Source organism: Euprymna scolopes, chromosome 33 (assembly GCF_053919585.1).
Source record: "Euprymna scolopes isolate OS-2025 chromosome 33, ASM5391958v1, whole genome shotgun sequence".
NCBI classification, from domain to species: Eukaryota; Metazoa; Mollusca; class Cephalopoda; order Sepiida; family Sepiolidae; genus Euprymna; species Euprymna scolopes.
The window spans coordinates 62660156-62682015 of record NC_136514.1 but is presented as its reverse complement, the minus strand read 5'-3'; the positions used below and the strand labels follow the sequence as shown (position 1 = coordinate 62682015).

The following is a 21860-nucleotide window of genomic DNA, read 5'->3' as shown; positions in this document are numbered from 1 at the left end:
TGGAAATAGTAATCCAGATGATTCAAATAATACCAATTATAAATCTTCATCTAAAAAATTCAGAAACGCTTGTCAAAGTTTTACATAAAATAATTAAATGGACTTTTCTTTCTTCCGAGTTCCGCAACAATTATTCCAGTCACTGCAATTTTCCCATTCTTCCGAGTGCGAAAGTATTTTACTGTGTTTTGCTTTTCGTTGACCAAATCTGTTCACCTTGAGGGGTGAATACAGCGGAAACAAATTCAAATCAATCCCAAATTGTCCTCGGCATAAAAATGTAAATCGCAGCACAACTCGTTTGATCCGAACAATGGCTTCGGGATCAGTCGGCGTCGAATTACACCTACCTGCAGATATATGTGCTTTAAAAATAAACATGTCTATGGCAGCTGACAATAAACTATTAGATGCTTATAAATATCGACAAGTCATCGTCAGAAGGTGTTATTCTAAGGGAAACCATTCCTGTGAGATCTTACCAGAAATCTCCAAGTTGCGACGAAACAGGTAAGTGAATTTCAGTTTTCAATTTCGAATTTTTATTGGTTAAAAACAAAACAAATTTGTAACTTAAGCAAGAATTAATATTCCAAATATCTGTCTATTCTCTCAATGACTTGAACATGACAACTTGACGAAAATGTTCTCTGAAACTTAAACTAGATAACCCATCCGGATTTTATTTCAGTGTGACAAAATGATATAAATGATATAAATGACATTCAAAACTTAAGTAAAAGAAAACGAAAAAAAATGCTATTTCAGATTAAAATGTGAATAACAAACGAAGATGCTATTTGAAACATGTGGCAGACAAAAAGAAATAACATAAAATTACCTTCAAAATTTTCGACTCATATCCCAGAATCTTGTCATAATTGAAACGCGCCATTTTAAAAATAAGAATTATTAACAAATAAATAATACGACAAATCGTCTGGGAGTGCAGTTGTTTCTACAGTGCATGAATGTAAAATAAAACTTTTCAACAATAACTAAACATAACGTTATTTATACTATTTTGATTTAATTCGAAAATTCATAAAACATGATATATCTTATGAGCTATCATCATTTACTTCTATGATAGCATCATTTGCTTCTATGATATCATCATTTGCTCGCTAGGAATTCTTACACATCACAGTCACGATCGCTACCTGGCAACCTTGAGTCTGAGAAAAAAACAAATCTTTCCATATTTCTCGTATGCTCTGACTCTTTCAATAATTACAGAACATGACTTTGCGTATCGCAACAGCCGCTTACGATTGATTTCCCTCTGACAATGGCCATTTATAATTCCTGGAATTTGGGTGGCAAAAAGCCATCTCCAAGGTCTCAGTGTTCTGAGCACTCTTCTAGTGTTTCTCCTCCACTGTCCTTCAATCCTCGCGGACCCTTCACAATCATTTGATACGGAGCAGGTCAAGGTTATCACTAATATTTTATAATGGGTAGTGGTGGTTAATTCTCAATATTTGCAGTTTCAGTTGTATTGCTTACATGTTTTCATATTATTATTATTATTATTATTATTATTATTATTATTATTATTATTAGGATTCCAACAACAACGAATTCTATATAATAATAATAATAATAATAATAATAATAATAATAATAATAATAATAATAATAATGTTCTACATGAAACTAAAAAATATTATTTTGAGATCTAATTTGTATACGTGCTTGATGTGTGTGGAGAAACACGCATGTAAATTACACTGCTTTCCAAAATTTAAGACCACTTAAAAGACTTTAAAAAGAAACCTTTTTTAAGGATAGATTTTAAACTCTTCCAACTTAAGGTTACTAATACTACAATCTAAAAGTTTATGAAAACGAAAAGCTACATTGCAAACATTTTATTTAAAAATTTGCATTTTTATTAAACTAGGCGTTTTACACATGATCAAAATTATAAGACCAAGGGTATAAATTGTTAGATTTATGGTAATTCTAATGTTTTTAGTTCAGTTAGAGATTAGCAATCACTGTGTAAAGGTGTTACCATGCCTAAAGCAAGAAAACTAACCGAAGTTGCTCTTGAAATTCTGGGATTCCGTAAGCAAGGTTTGTCACAGTGAGCGATAGCAGCTAAGGTACATCGCAGATAAACTGTTATTTGCAACACTGAGAATTATGGAAAAGCAAAATCCTTTAGTAGCCCCCCCCCCAATTTTTCCTACATTGAGTAGGAGAATCAGACGGGTTGTTATGAATGGCAGAGAACTTTCTTCTAGTCAAATTAAGGCGGCTACAGATGCTGATTGCAGACGACACTTACAACAAAAAGGCATGGTAAATAAAAAGTGTAAACAAATTTCTCGATTGCTTCCACGTCACAGTGGACCGCTGAGGCGTTGAGAAGTGGAGAAAGTCCTGTTTTAGATGAGAAAAAATTCGATTTAGATGGTCCTGATGGCGTCCAGCGATATTGGCATGACAAAAACATGCCTCTTGAAATTTTTTCCATTCGTCATAGTGGTGGAGGGTCCGTAATGGGGTGCCTTTTCTTACAGGGGTACGATGGAGCTCCAGGTGGTGCAGGGTCATCAGACAGCAGCTGGTTATATTAACATGCTACAAAAAGCATCTTTGATGATGGAGGGTCCTCGTTTGTGTGGGGATGGATGGTTATTCCGACAGGATAATACTGCAATCCACACTGCAAGACGGACCTTGGGCTTTCTACAAGAAAACGGAGTCCATCTCTTGGGACATCCTGCATGCTCACCAAACTTAAACCCAATTGAAAATGTTTGGAGATGGATGACAAGAGAGGTTTATCGAACTTGCAAGCAATATACAACAAAAAATGAACTTCGTGAAGGCATCTTCAGAAACTGGAGCAGGATCCCCCGCATCCTAATGGAGACCCTTATTTCTAGCATTCCTCATAAAATTTTTAAGTCATCAAAAGCAGTGGAGGCAGAACTCATTATTAAGTTTGATTGTTGAATATTTTCATACACTTTTTATACATGTGTTGTACAATTTAATAGAATTTTTGTCCCTAGTCTTATAATTTTGATCATGCATAAACAGCCTAATTTAATAAAAATGTAAATTTTAAAAAGTAAGTAAGACTAAGAGAAGATTGGGTGTTTTTTCATTTAATTATAAATCCTGACTAATTAGAACAAGTAAAATATTTTTAACCATAAGTCAATCTCGGAAGTATATTTTCGCATGAATTTGTGTTATTAATGCATATAGAAAAATAGCCTTAGTTATTCAACGTTCCAAACGTCGAGTAACTCAACATTTACCATAGTAATAGATGATAAAATTAGCAGAATTGTCGGCGTTGTCTAGTTATCTAATTTCGTAGGATTTAATACTAGAACAGATGAACCGATATAGCTGATTTATTCAAATCAGTTTTGTTAAAATAACAAGTGGTAAGTGGACTGCAGCATACTTAAGTAGAAACGACACAAATTTGGATTAATTGAATTGTTCTTTCTACTGTTCTCAACTTGAAATTAATTTCCACAACATTGTTGCCAAAGTAATCTCCATGCCTTACTCAGATTCGTCTTGTCGAAGTCGGGAATCTGTATGAAATTTCAAACGGAACACTTTAATCAATGAAGGTAGCTTTCACCTGTTCTATCAGCCTTGGCCTGATATGGAGTGATTCATAATGCTTTTTTTAATATCACTCTCACTGAATATTGAAGATTCAATGTTCAAAAAGTATCACATAGAACTGATTATCACTTAGCACTTATATCCGTTACGCTACAATGTGAAAGAAAGATTCATGAGTTTGACAATATGTACTTGAAGAAAGTTGATTAACCGAAATATAACGAGAATAACATCTAAAGTGAGAATAGTAATTCGAATAATCTACGAAATGCAAATTATCAATTCTCATCTCAAAATTTCCCTAACTTAACTCATAGTGTTTCTAGTGATTTTTTTTGTAAGAGATGACTCTTTTTTGTAAACTTTCCAAAACTAAAATCGTTTATTCTAAAATGCTAATCAAGTCCACGTGATGTATTCAAATAATTAATAACGTTTTAATAACAACTTATTGATTTATGGTTACGAATTTGTCAACAAAAGTAGGTTTACATCGATTTCCTAATTTTTATATCGTTACCTCAGTACTAAGTCAAACACCAAACTGCATTCACACATCAAAGACGCATAAAAACTTCATCGGCCGAAATATGCATTATTAACATTACATACAAATATTAATTACATTAATTTTTTTTTTCTGTAAAACAAATGTTTGTTTTTCGAGTGAATGCGATTTTATTAGTTGGCCAAAAAGTTTATTCTTTTTTATGTCATCTTTCTGGCAAACTAAAGACCGGTTTATATGCCTTCAAATCCCTTATTTAGTGCAACGAGTGTATTGATGTCAGTGTGTAATAAAGCCTCCGAGCAGATGAGTTTTTTCTGGCCTTGAACAATAAGATAAGCAATGCATAACTGACATCTATTTAAATCGATCGTAGAAAATTAATTGCATAAACTCAGTTATGTTTCTGAAGTTGATGTTTGGGTCACCCTTTTAAAAAAACGAACGAACTTTTTCTTCAACCAATATGCATACCCTCATAAGCAAAAAAAAAAAAATGGGCCAAGAGTGAAAGAAGGAAGAAATCCATTTTTCAATATTTTTCCATAATTTTTTGTTGATTTTAACTGAAAATTTCTATTTTGCAGATCATTATTATTACAACATATAATAATAAGTGAAAAAATGAATCCTAAAAATGGTAAGACCGCATCTTGGCAAGGATGTAAAAAACGAATAGTAGGATTAAGGCAGTCCAAAATGACTTACAAGCAGATTTTTTTTATATTTTAAGACAAGAAAATGTGAAAACATCTCTTTCTGTAGTGAAGCGAATTGGTCAAATGTTCGAAGTCGAACGCTTAGTAAAAGGGAAATCTGGATCTGGTCGCCCTAGAGCATTCACTTTGAAGGACTACCACATGCTTAAATTAACTGTTTTGAAGGACCGAAAGAAAACTTATGTTGAACATAGCAAAGAATTCAAAACAGCGGCTGGAAATTCTCTTTTTAGATATACAATATCTAGACGAATGAAAGAAATAGGATTTTCTTCTAAAAAGTGTGCAAAGAAGCTATTTTATCTAAGAAGAACATCAATGATAGAAAGAGATTTTTTTCGTGTTATGGCAAGAACGATACAGACTGGTTCAGGAATGTTTTCTGGTTAGATTAATTAAGATTTTGTCTTGTTAGTGATGCTCCTGATGCTCCCGAACGGTGCAATCGAAGAACTGGAGAAAGATTTTCGACAAGTGGCATAAAAATAACAGTTAAACACGGGAATGGAGGGATAATGGCATGGGAAACTTTTACTGCAGCAGGAGTTGGGGAACTTATTAGATGTGAGAAGTCACTCAATGCAAAGGAATACATTCGAATATTAGAAACAGGACTGTTACAAAGTATTCAAAAGCTGGGAATATCCCAGAACATTATTTTTTAACATGATAATATCCCCCCTGCACACACTGCTAAAGTCACAAAAATGGTTTTCTGATAATTTAATTGATGTTATATTTTGGCCAGGTGAAAGCCCAGATTTAAACCCAATCGGGAATACATGGTGCATAATATCTCGTGTATTAGATGGAAGAAATTTTTCGAACAATGACAAACTGTGGGAAGCTGAGCAAAGCGAACGAAATAGCATCTCCTCTTCACAGTGTTCCACTTTGGTTAGGAGTATGTCTAAAAGGATTGATCTTTTAAAGAAATCAAAAGGGATTGCGATTCCATCTGAAGGATTTATTAAAGTAAATGTCTTGTTCTGTGTTATTTGTCTCGTTTAAGTTTCTTTTTCAATTTTTCTTTGTTCAATATAGCTTTTAGTGCAATAAAATGTATAAAATTTGTTTGGCCCATTTTTTGCTCACGAGTGCAAACGTGCATATGCAAATAAGGAAGTGTGCGTGAGTTGGCGCGTGAAGAAAAGGAAAAGAAAGAGAAAAATACACCGCGTGGTCGGGAGAAGAGAGTCTTCGTCGAAGAAGATATACATGTAAAGTCGAGGACAAATATGGGCCGGTTGTGGCCGGCATGTGGTGGAGGAAGAAAAAACGCCCATCAGGCTAGACGGACATGTGGCAGTGATGTCGAAACGGGAGATTAACGGCAATAAAGTTAAAAAAGAAAAACTGCCGACCTGTTTTTTTATTTATTTATTTTTATTTTTATGAATTACTAAAGTAAAGTTTAACGGCCACGTTACAATATAATGAAGCAATAGTTACGTATATTTTACGGTAAATCATCTGATCTACGACAGAAAATTCTAAGACTACCGGAAACAATGAAAAGATTACTGGAGAAAGACTGGTATTATTTTGGAGTTTCCTTTTTCTTCAAATAATTGCACAACTAAGTTTTTGTTATGTAGTCTATGCTAATGCTTTACCCATAACTAGGAAGAAGAAAGAAATGTTTATACTTTTCCCGATGTTATTATGGGAATTGACTTTACAACCACCTTCCATTCAAAACCTCAGCTATTGAATACTAAACAGACATCAATAAAAATTATAAAAAGGTTCAACATTGCTCAACTTCGATGGTATTACGAGAACTGTTATTTCAACACGATATGAATAAATATTAGTGGATGTACCTATCAGAATTGATACACTGAAATTTGGTCGCTAGTGTTTATGGCTGGCTGATCACTCTTGAACCGAAGACGGCATACACCACCTTCAGTTTTATCAGATTTTTCCCTAAAATTTGTTCATAATGAAGAAAACAAAAATATTACAAATAATGTAATATTTTTGTAAAGTAAAGATATAGAAAACACGCTTATATGCGCTTAAAATGCTGAAGCAAAATTTAAAAGCTATCGGAGTTTTTAGCTATTTAGAATAAAAAAGAAGAAAAAAAAAACAAAGCATGAACGTCAAACGGAAGTGTGCCACGTTCCTTACAGTTCGACTTACTCGAGGAAAATCAACTTCGAAAATATGTAAAAACACGCTCGTATGCAGTTAAAATATTATTGAAAAAATTCAAAGCAATCAGTAAAGTAGTTTTTTGATTAGTAACACATGAACAGATACATTTTTATTTATACAGATATGAGTGATATTTTGTTGTTATCAAAATAGTAATAAAACCAATAATAAAATAATTATTAAAAAAATGTTATTCAGAATAATAACGAAAATGGTGTGAATAAATCGAACCATTCCAATGAAACAAGTCTGTTCTTTTTTTTGCAGGTCCGCTACTTTAGACGCCATGCAGACTTCTGTGATTTCAACCGCTTTCTTTGTTGCTCTCATGTTAGCTGCAAATGTGTCTGGACAGAACGGTATGTTGGCTCCACCCAATTTACCTGGAAATTTGAAAAACCCGGGAGCTCTCAATAACTATCTAAAAGCCCTTAACGAATACCAAGATGCGCTTAGCCGTCCAAGGTAATTATTGCTTGAAATATCATAAAAACTCTCTGAATTATTGCTTGAAATATCATAAAAACTCTCTGAATCTTGCCTTTGTCGTGGAATTTAATGAATTTAACCAATATAAATAAAAAATTGATTGCCAGAGATTAATTGACTTACAAGCAAAATAGTTTCCTCACAAAGTATTTTGGATTACCTGTTTTTTTATTTTAAAACATAGTTTTAAAGGTTGAAAAACTTCAAAGACTGAATATATATATATATATATATATGTGTGTGTGTGTGTGTGTGTGTGTGTGTGTATGTATAATACATACATACATACATACATATATATATATATATAAACTGCGTCAGTCGCTTTATTGCAGATTAGTAAACTATCAAATGTTGTTTTAGAGCAAAAATACAATGTCTTATCATGCGAACTTTATTTTTATTATATTTTCCTGTCACAGAATAATGAGAAAAAGCTCATCCTAGGTATTAAGCCTCAAATAAATGAATTATTTATCGACATATCCACCATTTTTTAAATAACTTAAAACAAACTTTGTCTCCCGGGGAAGTCAATTTAGTTATGGCTCTAGCAATATCAACTATGTTCTCCACAAAGCATCTTTTGAAGTAAATTGCTGTCCTCCCTCATAAACTCCTCTTTTTAATATTGACCAGAGATATTCAATGGGGTTAAGGTCTGGAGAACATGAGAGTTTCTCCAAAGAAGCCCATAGATTCAAGGAAGGCTGCAGTCGCCTTAACAGAATGGGATGGTGCATAGTGATGCATAAAAATCATCTGAAGGCTACGTGACAATGGTAGGTCATCTAGCCATGGTGGCAAATGTTTATCCAAAAAGGCCGTGTACGCATTGCTGGTAAGTTTTACGCCCCCTGGAACTTGGAATGGTCCAACCAAATGATTCCCGCCCAAAACATGATGACTTTACCTCCTCGTTGGCGATGAACTCTGTAAGGGGTTGGCGTTCCGTTCGAGTTCCAAACTTTGGCCCATCCATCCGGTTTCATCTGTAAATAGGACACGTTAGAAATCCATTTTCATGTAGTTCTGTGCCCAAGCCTTTCGTTTTTCCCTATGTTGTTTGCTCAATGGAGGCCTTGGAATAGTTTTGATGTTCATTGCCATCTAATTCAACACATTACATCGGGCCTGTCTGGATCTTGGAGCGATTTCAGCTCTTGCAAAGATGAAAGCACTGGTGCTGTTTGGGTTTTGGTTGACTTCCCTACGAGTTTTTCCGAATATCACGATGTGAAAAGTTTCTCCTGGTGCCCTTATCCTGTCTGGAGTTGGTGTTCGGGTTGTTCACGAATGAACCCAAAGTTCTTGAATCCCTTTCCAGCTCCATAGCTAAATCATTGATGAACAATCCTTCTGCGAGTCGAGCAACAATCCTTTTCCTTTTCGATAACTGTTAATCGCCCTTTTATTGGCATTATAAAAGACCTGCAATAAAGCTATCGACAGTATAAATTACTTGATAATAAATAAAGTGTCATAACTTCGTGATTATTGCATCGATTTGAATAAAATTTTAGGAAACAATCATTTATGATGCAATTTTCATTTTTGTGTGACGTATATTTAGTGAAATATTGATATTTTTACTAATCTCAAACTAAGCGATCGGCACAGTTTATATATATATATATATATATATATATATATTTATATATATATATATATATTGTTTAGTCTGTCTGTCCGTGTCTCTGTTTGTCTCTCTGTCTGTTCCACTTTTCTTGGAAATTATTACGGCGAGTTCGCTAAATTTTTTTTAATGGCTTTTGTTATAATAAGCTAAAGCGAACTGAGTATTATGATATTTGTTTGATGCAGTGTTTTGGATTAATAAAAATTAATGATTTAATGCAAAAAGATGAGTACAAATTTAACCATATTTAACCATCAATATATCTGAAAGCACTAATACTAAGTCGACGAGTTATGGGTTTTGCCCGATTTTCACAAGCAAAAAGAAAATGAACGATTGTACTTTATATTACTTTATTTGTAATCGTAAAAAAATAATCTGAGGTTCAGAAACAAGAGTAGAAATGAACACGTACCTTCATAATTTTGGGAAAACGCCAGGTTTGACTCGAGAAAATTAAATAGTACAAATATAGCGAAACTTGATTCTAATAATTGCCACTAAACTGCAACTACCTCTGGCACATCCAATGTTTAGTACATCATTGAACACCACTCCAAAAATGACTGCCTAAAACGTAACAACTAGGAATAAAAAATTATCCAATATTAATCTGATTATACATTTCATTTTCAATATCTCTTCTAGAATACTATCTATACATATTTTGATATTGATTGTGTAAATATCAAGGTACTGTCGCCGCCTGTTGATATTCTAACTTGGCAAAACGGCACCGTAAAACAATCGAATGTGGACAAAACTGAAGAACTGTGATAGAGTAGTACATGTAATCTTCTGATGACAATTATAACGATACCTTACATATTTTAAAATTGTACCATAGTTTTATTGACATGAGTTAACCTTTTACTGATTAGATTGTTTGAATCCATTAAAATCATCAGCGACTCACGAAATAAAAACAAACCGAAGAATGGACTGCAACGATCACCGGTAATATGTTCTGGAGAAATCTCTCAGAGTATCCCTTTTGAGGAATTAATTCTAATTCTAACTAATTATTATTTAAAAATAATTTAATTGTTAACAACGGACGTTGTTGGTTTTCCTTATTTAATGGCGTATGCATATTTCTGAAATACGTAACATAGTTATAAATAATCTGTATTTTAGCTCTCACATTTGCGATCAAACTATTCGTCAATTTCTTTTCAAAACACACACACGCACACACACATATATATATAGTGTGTGTGTGCGTACGTATATATCCACACGTCCATGCACAAACTACACACACACACACACACACACACACACACACACACACACACACACACATATATATTTATTTATGTGTGTATGTGTGTGTGTATGTGTGTGTGTATGTGTGTGTGTTTCATCATCATTGCATTAATCACTCTCTCATGATTTCAATAATCCAAGTGCAATATAATCACGTTGACAAACTCGTTCTCGTTAATTCAGTCAATGATGATTTGGGAATATGAATCGCTGTGTTATTTCTTCTGACCGGGAAATATATACAACTGGGAGATCGCATATTGATTTTATAAACCCTAGAAACTTAATTTTTCGTAGGACGCCAGCACATCCCTCAAATGTCAGTAGTAGTAGTAGTAGTAGTAGTAGTAGTAATAATAATAATAATAATAATAATAATAATAATAATATATTTTTACCACTTTTTTCATGTCCATATATGAAGTGTGTCTAGTTAACTGCCTTTTAGCTTATACTTCCCAGAAAATATTCTTTAAAAGGTCTTATCTATCTATCTGTCTATCTATCTATCTATCTATCTATCTATCTATCTATCTATCTATATATATATATATATATTGGTTGTCGTTGTTTTTTTTTTAAGGATAAATACGGTTAAATATTAGCCTCACCTCGAAGCTCATTTTTATTTACTTAGGAAGTCGTCTATAATTTATTTAGACGTATATAACATTTTTATTTATTTATTTTTAAACTGTAATCTACATACACGCGTGTTTCAAGCTAACTACCTCTCATCAGCGTATCTTTACTGTGGTAAACATGGTCTGGAGTTCGATTCTTAGAAACAGTCAAGCTACGCTGATGAGAGGTAGTTACCTTGAAACAAGCCTTACGTAGATTACTGTTTTAAAAATAATATATATATATATATATATATATCGACTTGTTACGCACACCATTTGAAAAGGGAAAATTTTTCCGAAATTAATAATGGAATACGTCGCAGAGGCTTACAAGTAAGACATTTTACCATACAACTGAATAAATATATATATAAAAAAAATAAATATATATATATATATATATATATGCATGTACTTATTGATTTGTAAATCGCCACTTGTTCTCGTCTCCTCTTACCAACAACGACTATAATTCATCCCTCGCATTGTGACAGCCTTCGAAATCTCTTTTACATGCATATATATATATATATATATATATATATATATATATATATATATATATATATATATATATATATATATATATATATAGCCTAATCGGTTTATTTATGGGAAACATATCCGAAATTTTGTACATTTTTCCAAATAATGACACAGGACGCTTTTTCTTATGCTAACCTGTTCTGACATAATTATTAAGGTTAGGGAGGCCACGTTCTATTTAACTAACAGGAAGTACATTTACGTTTTCACTTGCCATTTCCATAAATTTTTATTTCTTTTAGCCGTTGTCGCATCGCCACAGTGTTACATTTTTGTGCTTGTTTTGCAAGTAATTTTATGAGATTTTTCTCCGATGACCAATATGCAAAAATTGAAATGTCACGTAAAGAAACATTTTTCTGCCCAGCAAGATTATCTCTTATCAATCTGAAGTCTTTCACACTAGCTATTTACACTTTAGTAGCAATGTGCTTGGTTCATGGCGAACAGAAATTGGAAAAAATCTCATCCCTTTTCATTTGACGAACTTCATTTTTACCTCCGTCTCATTTCAGGTTTGGTCGCAGCAACAACAAAAGATTTCCATCCAATGAATTCGCTCAAAATCTTCCAGAACAAATAGGTAATATATATTCTCTCTTCCACACACACACACACACACACACACACACACACACACACACACACACACACACACACACACACACACACACACGCATATATATATGTATATATATATATATGTTTCTCCTTTCAATAAAATAATTCATTTGAATTATTGAATAAATAATTCATTTGAATTTTTTATTTTACTAAATGATGAAGAGACAATTCAATAGAAAAGATCAAAGATCGTCGGTTAGACGATTGCCGTTACCATCTGATGATTAAAAACAACGGTGACATGTGAAGAAACTTGAAAGAAATCATGTTGTAGTCGGTTGAGAAGCAGCAGCGTAATTTTCTTTTTTTACACAAAATAGACACTCCAGGAATGATTCATTTTTATCGGAAGTTCCACTTGGCTTTTGGAATGGAAAGAGAGAATGGGACATTTTTTCTGTGGTTGATGTTGGGCAGATTTTTGCTAAGAATGTTTTATATAAGACGAGAAATTGGAACTGAGTCGAGCCCTTACCATGACTATATTTTCACAGTAAAGATAGCCAGCCAATATTTCTTAATTCTAAAAGTAGATGAAGAGAAGAGAAAATACCCTCACTAGATTACGGAGATGGTTTTGTGTCAAAGTAAGAAATAGTTCGTTAGAGCTGAACCTCATCAGATAATGCAGCAAACAACTAAACATGAGCTACACTTGATAATGAACCAGCAAGTTTGCGTTCGAACGAGTCATTTCGTTGACATTATTTTACTAGTGAAATAAGAAATGACATTGATTAGTTCAAATGTAATTCATACTTGTCGCATTTCATATTTCGATTTCCTTTTGTCACATTTGATGAGGCGAAGACATGCTCTTCAATTTCTCTATGTCGAGGTTCTAAAGTTACATTTGACTCATGTACACCGATAGTGGTTAAAACCAAAGACACGTCCAAGACAGGATCGATGAATAATCTTGTTGTTATTTAGGAGTGGGCTAATTTAACGACGCAATGACAAGAGTTGAAACATAATTTAGTTATATAAATACATTTAAATATTCTCGCAAATAGTTTGAATTCATTTTAAAAGAATCACAATTATATTTAGAGGATCAACAAAGAGCTTCCGTTTAATATGACCCTTTTTATTTTTTCAACTTTTCTGATGATCTTTTTAATGTGTAAATCGAAGGATCCATGTGTAAATGGAAGCTGGCTGCGGTGGTGCTTTTTGTCTTTCCAAAAAATCATCAGGAAGGATGTGCTAATATTATTTTCGAAGTGGGCTGGTAAAATATAGTAAGACAGAAAACAGGCAAACATACAGTTACATATTTACAAATTTATTATATTTTCTGAAAGCAAAACAAAATCAAAGTCTACATTCATGAGTTTCCTTTTAATCTAAATTTTTAAGAAACAATTTGAGGTGAAACGAGTTTTTGGTAATAAAAATGTTGTAGTTCAATTATTAAATTTGAAAAGATTATAAAATCAAACATATTCCTGTATGAAATTCGAAATCATCAAAAATATGACTGTTATATCAAATGTCTGATAGAAACTTCCAAATTATATATCAAAGGATAAAAAGGAGAATTACAATTAAAATATCAGAATGTAAAAGTAGTAATAAGTTTTGTTTTATACATCAGCAATTTCACAGACATTTTGTGGCAGAAGAACTCTATGCAGTCGTTCAAAATTTGTTTATAAAATCGTCATCCGTACTTTAATTAATTATTAAATCTGAGGTCAAAATTGTCTAAATCGAATATAGTAAGTTTTAAACAATCCATTATAATGAAGGTAAATTAAAGTTCGAAAGGAGAAAAAAGATGTTTACAATCTTTAATCAAGAGGAGCTATAGAAGGAGAATATTTGCATTTAAACTTCTGTACATCAGTACAGTCAGGGAAGCAGATAGCAGGAAGAGACTTCCAAAGCCTAGCTGTTCGAGGACTTAAAATATTAGAGTAAAAAGCTTTCTGGCATTTGGGGACCTCAACAGTGAAGGGATGGGATTTTGTTTCTAAGCGGGTTTGTCGGGGATACATATATCAATGGGGGCGCACGTGCAACAAATTCTGCAGGGCATATTCCATTAAAATATTTGTAACACAAACACAGAGATGCAATATTGCTGCGATGGGACAGGTGTTAGAGCTTAGTTGACAAAGTGGGACCTATTACATTGGAGACTCATTGTGGACCCTATCCAAAAGGGAGAAGTACGTGGTAGACGCAACAGCCCATATGTGGCAAGAATACTCCATGCATGGGTGGATGGTGGCCTTGTAAGGGTACAAGATATTCTCAGGTGTGAGTAGTCTTCTAGCTCGATATAGAGAACCCACCTTCTTTGCAGCAGTTTTCGTAATGTACTCAATGCATTTGTTCCAGTTCATAGTGCCCGCAAATGTTAGACCGATGAGTTTGAAAGAAGAAATTTCTGGTAGAGTGTTATTTGGCATAGGTATCAGTAGTTGGAGAGGCGTTTTGCAATTGTTAAACGAGAGCAGCTTAGTCTTACTAGCATTAAATGTTACCATCAATTTGCGACCCTACTTCGATAGTGTCTGGAGGTCATTTTCTAACGATTCTGCCATTGTCTTGGGTTTATGTACATCCGTTTCTTCCCTCGCGCATGTTAGAAAGCGTTGATATCATAAACCATCTACGAAAAAGATGCTTGTTTATTATTTATGTTTTTTTCTTTCTTTCTTCAGATCAATAAATTAGACGAAACGAAGATCAAAGAAAATACAAATGAAAACACGGATCAACACAAGCTACAAATTTGTTTTTTGTAGGTATTTCCATTCATGCCAACTTTTATTGGGAAAATTATAAACATGAATAAAATTTCCGCTTCTTCACACAGTTTTTTTGTTTTAATTATGTTTTTCCACAATGATATTTGTTATTGTTCCATTAATTAAAACGCTGTAATAGGCAAACAATTATATTATTATGTGTAATACTTAATTAATAATGTTAATAGTAAATATGCCGCGTACTAAAAATTTGAATTTTCGGTAGGACATCTACATGGTCAACCCTCATCAAATTTTCTGTAGGACATCTACATGGTCAACCCTTACAGGACATCTACATAGTCAACACTTACATTTGTAAGGGTTGACCATGATTTGCATTCCAGTTGTTAATTTGGTTGGAGAATCGACATCTATGACTATAGATGCTGATGTACTATTATCTGTCTCTTTTGTATAGATCGCATGTGTGTCCTATCCCAGGTCGTACACATAGCTCTGAGGCGACTTCTATCAGCGTGTACTTCTTGTCTCAAGCTATTTGAACAGGGTTCACGCCAATTGCATCGGTTATTTGCCAGATTCTTCCAAACCTATGTTTATGTCCACAGCCTCGATAACAGATTGTGAACCTGCGACGGGAAGATCGAGTACGTTATCAAGTTTATTCATACACTTTGCAGGGCTGCGGCAGATAGCTACAAGTGAAATATTTCACATGTAAAACAGTTTAAAGAAATAACGGAAACTAAACGATAAAAATAAGTTACAATAAAAAAGTTGACATTCTGCAAACACAATAGCTGACGTAATCAGGTCCTGGAAGCAGAGCAATAGTTTTGTTATATCTAGGTTAACGACAGATGAAAGAGGAGTTGAGTTTAAGTTACCGAGAGGTACACTTGACGATACACCGTCGACTTTACGGCGTTACAGCCAAGATGTAAAATATATTTAAGTAGCACTGCGACTTCGAGCTTTACGGAACTAGAAATTAAGCTATGTTTATAGTATAATCCGGATTAGTTAGAGAGTTTATTCGCATGGCAGATCTTTATTGCAGCCTTCGGGTCGAGTGTCAACTGCCGGCGAACAAAAGGAACCAGAAATCTTAAAGAGACATGTTCCTTGATTTGCGTGCTACGCAGACGCATGTTATTCGTCGTTTTATACTATATATACCGATGTGTAAAATTATATACGGATGTGTAAAATTATATACGGATGTGTAAAACACCCACACACGCTCACGCACATATCTGATTGATACATTTAATGAGGCACACATTGGTGTTTTTATATACGCTACATGACGATCACGTGTATCATAACATTCAAAGACTGTATACGAGGTGCCTTTAATAAGTTTCCAGACTTTTTGTACAGGCATTTATGTTATTGCTATTCATGTTATAAGCTGACGGCTCATGTTTTTATGATTTCAGGTTCAAATGAGCAGTTACAGTAGAGATTGAAATACACCCTAATAAACCTGATTCTCACAACTGGTGAATTTCAAAAATGCAATTTTGATATGAAAACATTTTAGAAAAATTATATACAATAAGATTCTGTTTTAAACTTAGAAAAATGCAACAGAAACGTACAGAATACTTAAGACTGCTTTTAGACCATCTTGCATAAGTCGAACATTAATCTTGCATAAGTCGAACATTAATCTTGCATAAGTCGAACATTAATCTTGCATAAGTCGAACATTAATCTTGCATAAGTCGAACATTAATCTTGCATACGTCGAACATTAATCTTTGATGAGTAACATAAGAGATTTAATGACGGCAGGGAGTCTGTGAGGGATGATGGAAGGTTTGGGAGCAGTAAAGAAGTCAGAATACCAGGATTGATTGGCCAAATGAAGAATTTTATAAATAAGGACAGTCGTATATTTATAAATACCATAAGTGCACAGTTTGATATCACTGTGTGAACTGCACATACAATTATTCGCGAGTAACTGAAGATGCGATAGATTTGCGGGTAGTTTGTCTCAAAGGTGACAAAATTCAGAAAGAAAGATGTTGTCATGAGAGTAGGGAGATGGTCGAACTAATTAATTTAGATCCCACAGTTCTTGATGCTCTGGTGGCCTGCGATAAAAGCTGAATCTACTACTATGACCCAGAGACCAAGAGGCAGTGGAAGCATGCTGACTCTCTTAGATCCATGAAGGCCAAACAAAGCAAATCCACCTAGTAACTGACAATGATCCCTTTTTTTTACAGCACGGGCATGATTTATATGCACCGAGTTTTCACAGAGAAGACAGGCAACAAGAAATAATATGTTTAGGGTTTAAGGGAGTTCAGAAAAAGAGATTCTGTCGGAAGAGACAGCAGTCTTCAAATAGGATCAGTGACATTTCCATCAAGGTAAGGCACCAGTCCACAACTCTATCCTTGTCACAGACTATTTGACCAAAATGGTCACCCAGACAGTCCCTCATCCTCCCTATAGTCTAGACCTGTGACTTTTGGTTATTTCCTAAACTCAAGGAAAACCTTAGAGGCTTGCTTTATTTCCGGGAAAAATTAAATTTTTTGATAGCACTATTCCCATTAATTTAAAAACCTTGTTTAATTATCAGTTAATTAGGAAAATCTCATTAATAAAAATTATATTGACAGTTTCTTCATCTTAGGTTTGTGTTTTCTTTGCATCTAAACATTTTTATAGGAATTATTGAGGATTTTATGTAATTGTGCTATTCGTGACAAGATTATCAAAAATGCTTTACACATTTGGTATTTCACACACACGCGTCCGTCTTACTGCGCATGTATGAACCATTATATGCTACTGAAATACTTTCCAACTCAATACAATTAGATGGACTTTTATTTATTTCTCGATGCATCGATGTACTTATCATTTTTTAATACAACTCGCATAAGGTTTATTTAAATTCGAACTCGACTGATTGGATAATATGAAGTTATATAAAATTTAATCGCGATTTATTGACTGAACAAATCGATATAGGAAGAAATAACACTTAATGAAATTATTTACGAAAGGTAGCAGCCATATAATGAGGAAAATCACATGGAAATGTGTTTGCAAGTGACATGCATTGTCCATAAACAGAGCGGAGACTTTTTAGATTGATCGCTTAACACGATTTTTCTGAGATGAGATATCGGTGTTACTAATTGTTGTGGGGTAAAAATCACCCCGATTTGAGAACTAAGTGGAATCAACCAGTCCTACAAAGACGACTGGTTTCAGAGACTAAAGGGAGACATTCATACCATGTTTAACCGCGTGCTACGAACATGTTCCTCTCATACCACTGTAGTGGCTCCTGTATTCTTTATGATAAATACATATTATGTTTTATACACTTTACACTACTTGTGGTTTCTTTCATTTGTGACCCCTAGCACGGGTCTACAACAACTGGCTGACGAGGCTGATTTAAGAACTCCCTGGATCACCCTACAACAATTCCAACAAAGTTAACAATTATAACCCTAAAAAAGGTTCAGAGAAGAACAATTAGTAATGCAGAAACAAAACAACGAAATGCAACTGACAATAAAAGACATATGGAAGAGAAACAGTTAAATTTAATGAAATATCTAAAAAAAATCAAGGAAGAGAAAAGAAAAAATGAACGAACAAATATTGGAAAAGCAGTTAAATTTAATTAAATACTTCGAGGAAAAACAGGAAAGAGAAAAGAAAGAAATGAACGAACGAATATTGGAATTGAAAAAATTACATTTAGAGCAACAAAACCAGTTAGATAAATGAATTTGATTAACGCAAGTTTTAGTGAATAAGGACAGCGGAAAAGAAACCAACACGGCTTTTTCCAAAAATGCAATCTGGTAAGCTATTGATACATTTCACTATGCTCCTGATGAAGACCTAACGTTTGAGGAATATTTCAGAAGATTTGAAGACCTTTTTAAAATTGATTGCAATGCATGGACTGATGAAAAGAAGGGCCGTTTATTGCTACGGAAGTTAGGTACATCCGAACATAATAAATTCGTGTACTATATTTTACCAAGAAACATCAACGAGGCAGTCAAAGGGTTAATAGAGTTATACTGCCCAAAAAGAAGCTTTTTTCATAAAAGATCGAAATGCATGAATTTTACACGTAAAGCGAGTCAGGGCTATACGACTTTTGCGTCTATAGTTAATAAGCAGAAATTGTCTGAAAATTGTCAGCGGTTCGTTGCAATGAAGCAAGGTTCCCGAAACATAGAGGAAGCAGGTATCGCTCACATTAAAAAAAAATACGCTTAAAAAATAAAGGACACCCACCCGCCATACCAACGAGGAGGCAAAAAGAACCCTTCACAAAATTATGAGGATAGACAAAATCCTAGGACCTCTGGTAGCAACTGTGGAGGACTTCAGGGGTACAATGCATGTCAGTACTAAAGGAAAATAACATGTGTCCTATGCAAGCGAGCAGGGCACAAGGATCCGGAGGATGATCTACATTATCGAAGGTCCAAGATTTACGCACAAGAAGCGTTTGAACCAAATTTGGCAACGTATAGCAGATGACGAAAGATAACCTCCTGCTGAACAAGAAGTAACGGACCAGATATATAACACGCTCGACATGGTAACACCACAAGCAGCCGGACAACGCCTGTCTTCCAGGAAAAGAAAAATGACCGACCCGATAGAGGTCAACCCCAGGAAAAACAGCTATACGATCATACTAGGGGGTGAAAAGCTCGAGAGGGGGTGCTGTGGGGTACAAATCACCCCTATTTGAGAAATAAGTGGAATCAACCAATCCTACGAATACAACTGGTTTCAGAGACTAAATGGATACATTCATACCATGTTTAACCGCATGCTACGAACACATTCCTCTCATGCAACTTTAGTGGCTCCTGTATTCTTTATGATAAATACATATTATATTTTATACACTTTACACTGATTGTGATTTCTTTCATTTGTGATCCCTAGCACCAGTCTATAGCACTAATATTATTTCTAATGTTCGTGGGTTCATATTTATATTATTGTAAGAAACAGGTTAAAGAAACAACCAAGATGAAGTAACTAGAGAAGCTAGAAACTTCAAAATTAATTATATTTTGACATTTGTGACTTTTAGTATTTTAGTTAAAACTTAATTCTATACTAAATGTCATATGTTTATAAGCTTGCAATATTCGTGGAAATTTCGTAAAAGTTTCAATATTGGTGGCTCGATTTCATGAGATATTTGCGCTGATCGTTTTATTTCGATCTGGAAACTCAACATGTAACCAGATACAGTCATGGATTAAGCATCTTGTATTTCTTTTTTAGTGGGACTATTGCTTTAAATGATTGAATGATTATGGAATATTTATAAGATGCAACATATTTAGCCTGTTTGATGCAACTAATTGAGCATTTATCATCTTACAGCATGGAAATGAAACGAAGGAAAACCAAACTGATATGATAACATGGAGAATAGATTTTCTTCTACTGAAATCTCTTCAGACAAGGCGTGAAGCCATTTAATGTAAGGAGCTAACAAAAACGAAAAATAATTATTGCAAACACAGGACATGATTATTGGCCCTAATCTTGAGTTTGAAAAATTTGTCAATAGGAAGAGTTCCACAAACCTGCATTTGTTGCAAATAAACAACTGAAATAGGAAACTGTAGTGCAATGAAGCAACAATGCATCAAATTAGGGGAAATCAAAAAGCTTGAACTAATGAAACAGAGAACAGATTATACAGTTCTGAAAAAATATACCATAATTGTATTTATTGAAAAGACTGAGACTAGAAGCATTATGTCTGTGTAAAAGAGGAAGCAGAGAAGCAGAAATAGCGGATGAGATAATAGAATTACAGACACGCTTCTGCACTTTTTCAAGACAAAAGTTCACCAACTAAAATATGTCGACAATACACTATGTATGTTCTGATATTCGGTTTGTAGAGATAGAGAATAACCCCTGGTGTGAGAAAGTGTTTAGTTCAACAAAGAAAGCCAACTTTACAAGAATTAGAAAGATCAATAGATCTAATTTGTAAACTCCAAGAAGATTTATCGAGAAAGAAATTCTCAAAATCAATTTCTGCTCAAGAGTAAAGCCGCCTATGAGAAACACACGAATAAAAAAAGACGCCTACAAATAGAGGGCACAATCTTAATAGCTGCATATATATGGAACGATCATTGCGTATTAGAAGATCATTTTAAAATAAATATGTACAATTTGTACACATATAAACTTATACTTTTACCACACGCAAAAGGAGAGTATATTTTTTCTGCACATGTACTTTCTCTACTGTTTGTGGAAACGATATCAATGAATGTGTGTACAAATTATATACACTTATTTCAAAACAAGAACGCAAATAAAATAATTCAATTTATAAGCGCAGTTTTTATGCTTCAACCTAAGCTGACTAAAACCGAGAACAATCAATATATACGCATTGAAAACTCAGTTCCATAAACGGACACTCAATTTGACACCAACATTTACAAAGGTTTCCCACCTCAGGACATAATGTCTTGTTTACACACAGCATGGAACGTTATCAATCAGGAAATAAAACCTGGTTTGGTAAGACATGACTGAGATCACTGATTAGATAACCCTCGATTCCATCGAGTAAAAGACAAACTATTAAGAATTCTATTCCAATATTAAATAGATTTGTCGTCTGTATTCCTTACGTTATTAAATATGACACGCTATTCGATATTTGTGATACCATATCTTAACCTACGTAACATTACACTAAAGACCCTTTCGACATGTTGAGTCAATGAATGCGAGATATTTTATGGTGCATCTATATATAGGAGATAACAAAGTCAGTTCTAATAAAAACGAAGAGCTTCGATATACGCATTAAATAAAATATTCTTTTCTCAAATTGTTCCTGTACCGATTAGACGATGGTTAAACAGTTTTGTTTCTTTTAAC

At 33.8% G+C, this 21860-nt stretch overlaps 1 protein-coding gene across 1 annotated transcript; it reads left to right on the top strand.

The window, feature by feature from the left end:
• Positions 1-298: 298 nt before the first annotated feature.
• On the top strand, positions 299-15017 carry LOC145258260 (uncharacterized). Its single transcript, XM_080116243.1, has 4 exons — positions 299-510; positions 7267-7464; positions 12084-12151; positions 14868-15017. Exons 1-4 carry the CDS (start codon positions 314-316, stop codon positions 14873-14875), a joined length of 471 nt encoding a protein of 156 aa, XP_079972369.1. The 5' UTR covers positions 299-313; the 3' UTR covers positions 14876-15017.
• The last annotated feature ends 6843 nt before the right edge of the window (positions 15018-21860 follow it).

What these genes read in the sequence shown, in the direction of transcription:
- LOC145258260 (XM_080116243.1), top strand. Translation starts at nt 314, where the DNA reads ATGGCTTCGGGATCAGTCGGCGTCGAATTACACCTACCTGCAGATATA. An exon ending in TCCAAGTTGCGACGAAACAG is followed by an intron (nt 511 to 7,266) that starts GTAAGTGAATTT and finishes TTTTTTTTGCAG; the next exon opens with GTCCGCTACTTTAGACGCCA. An exon ending in GATGCGCTTAGCCGTCCAAG is followed by an intron (nt 7,465 to 12,083) that starts GTAATTATTGCT and finishes GTCTCATTTCAG; the next exon opens with GTTTGGTCGCAGCAACAACA.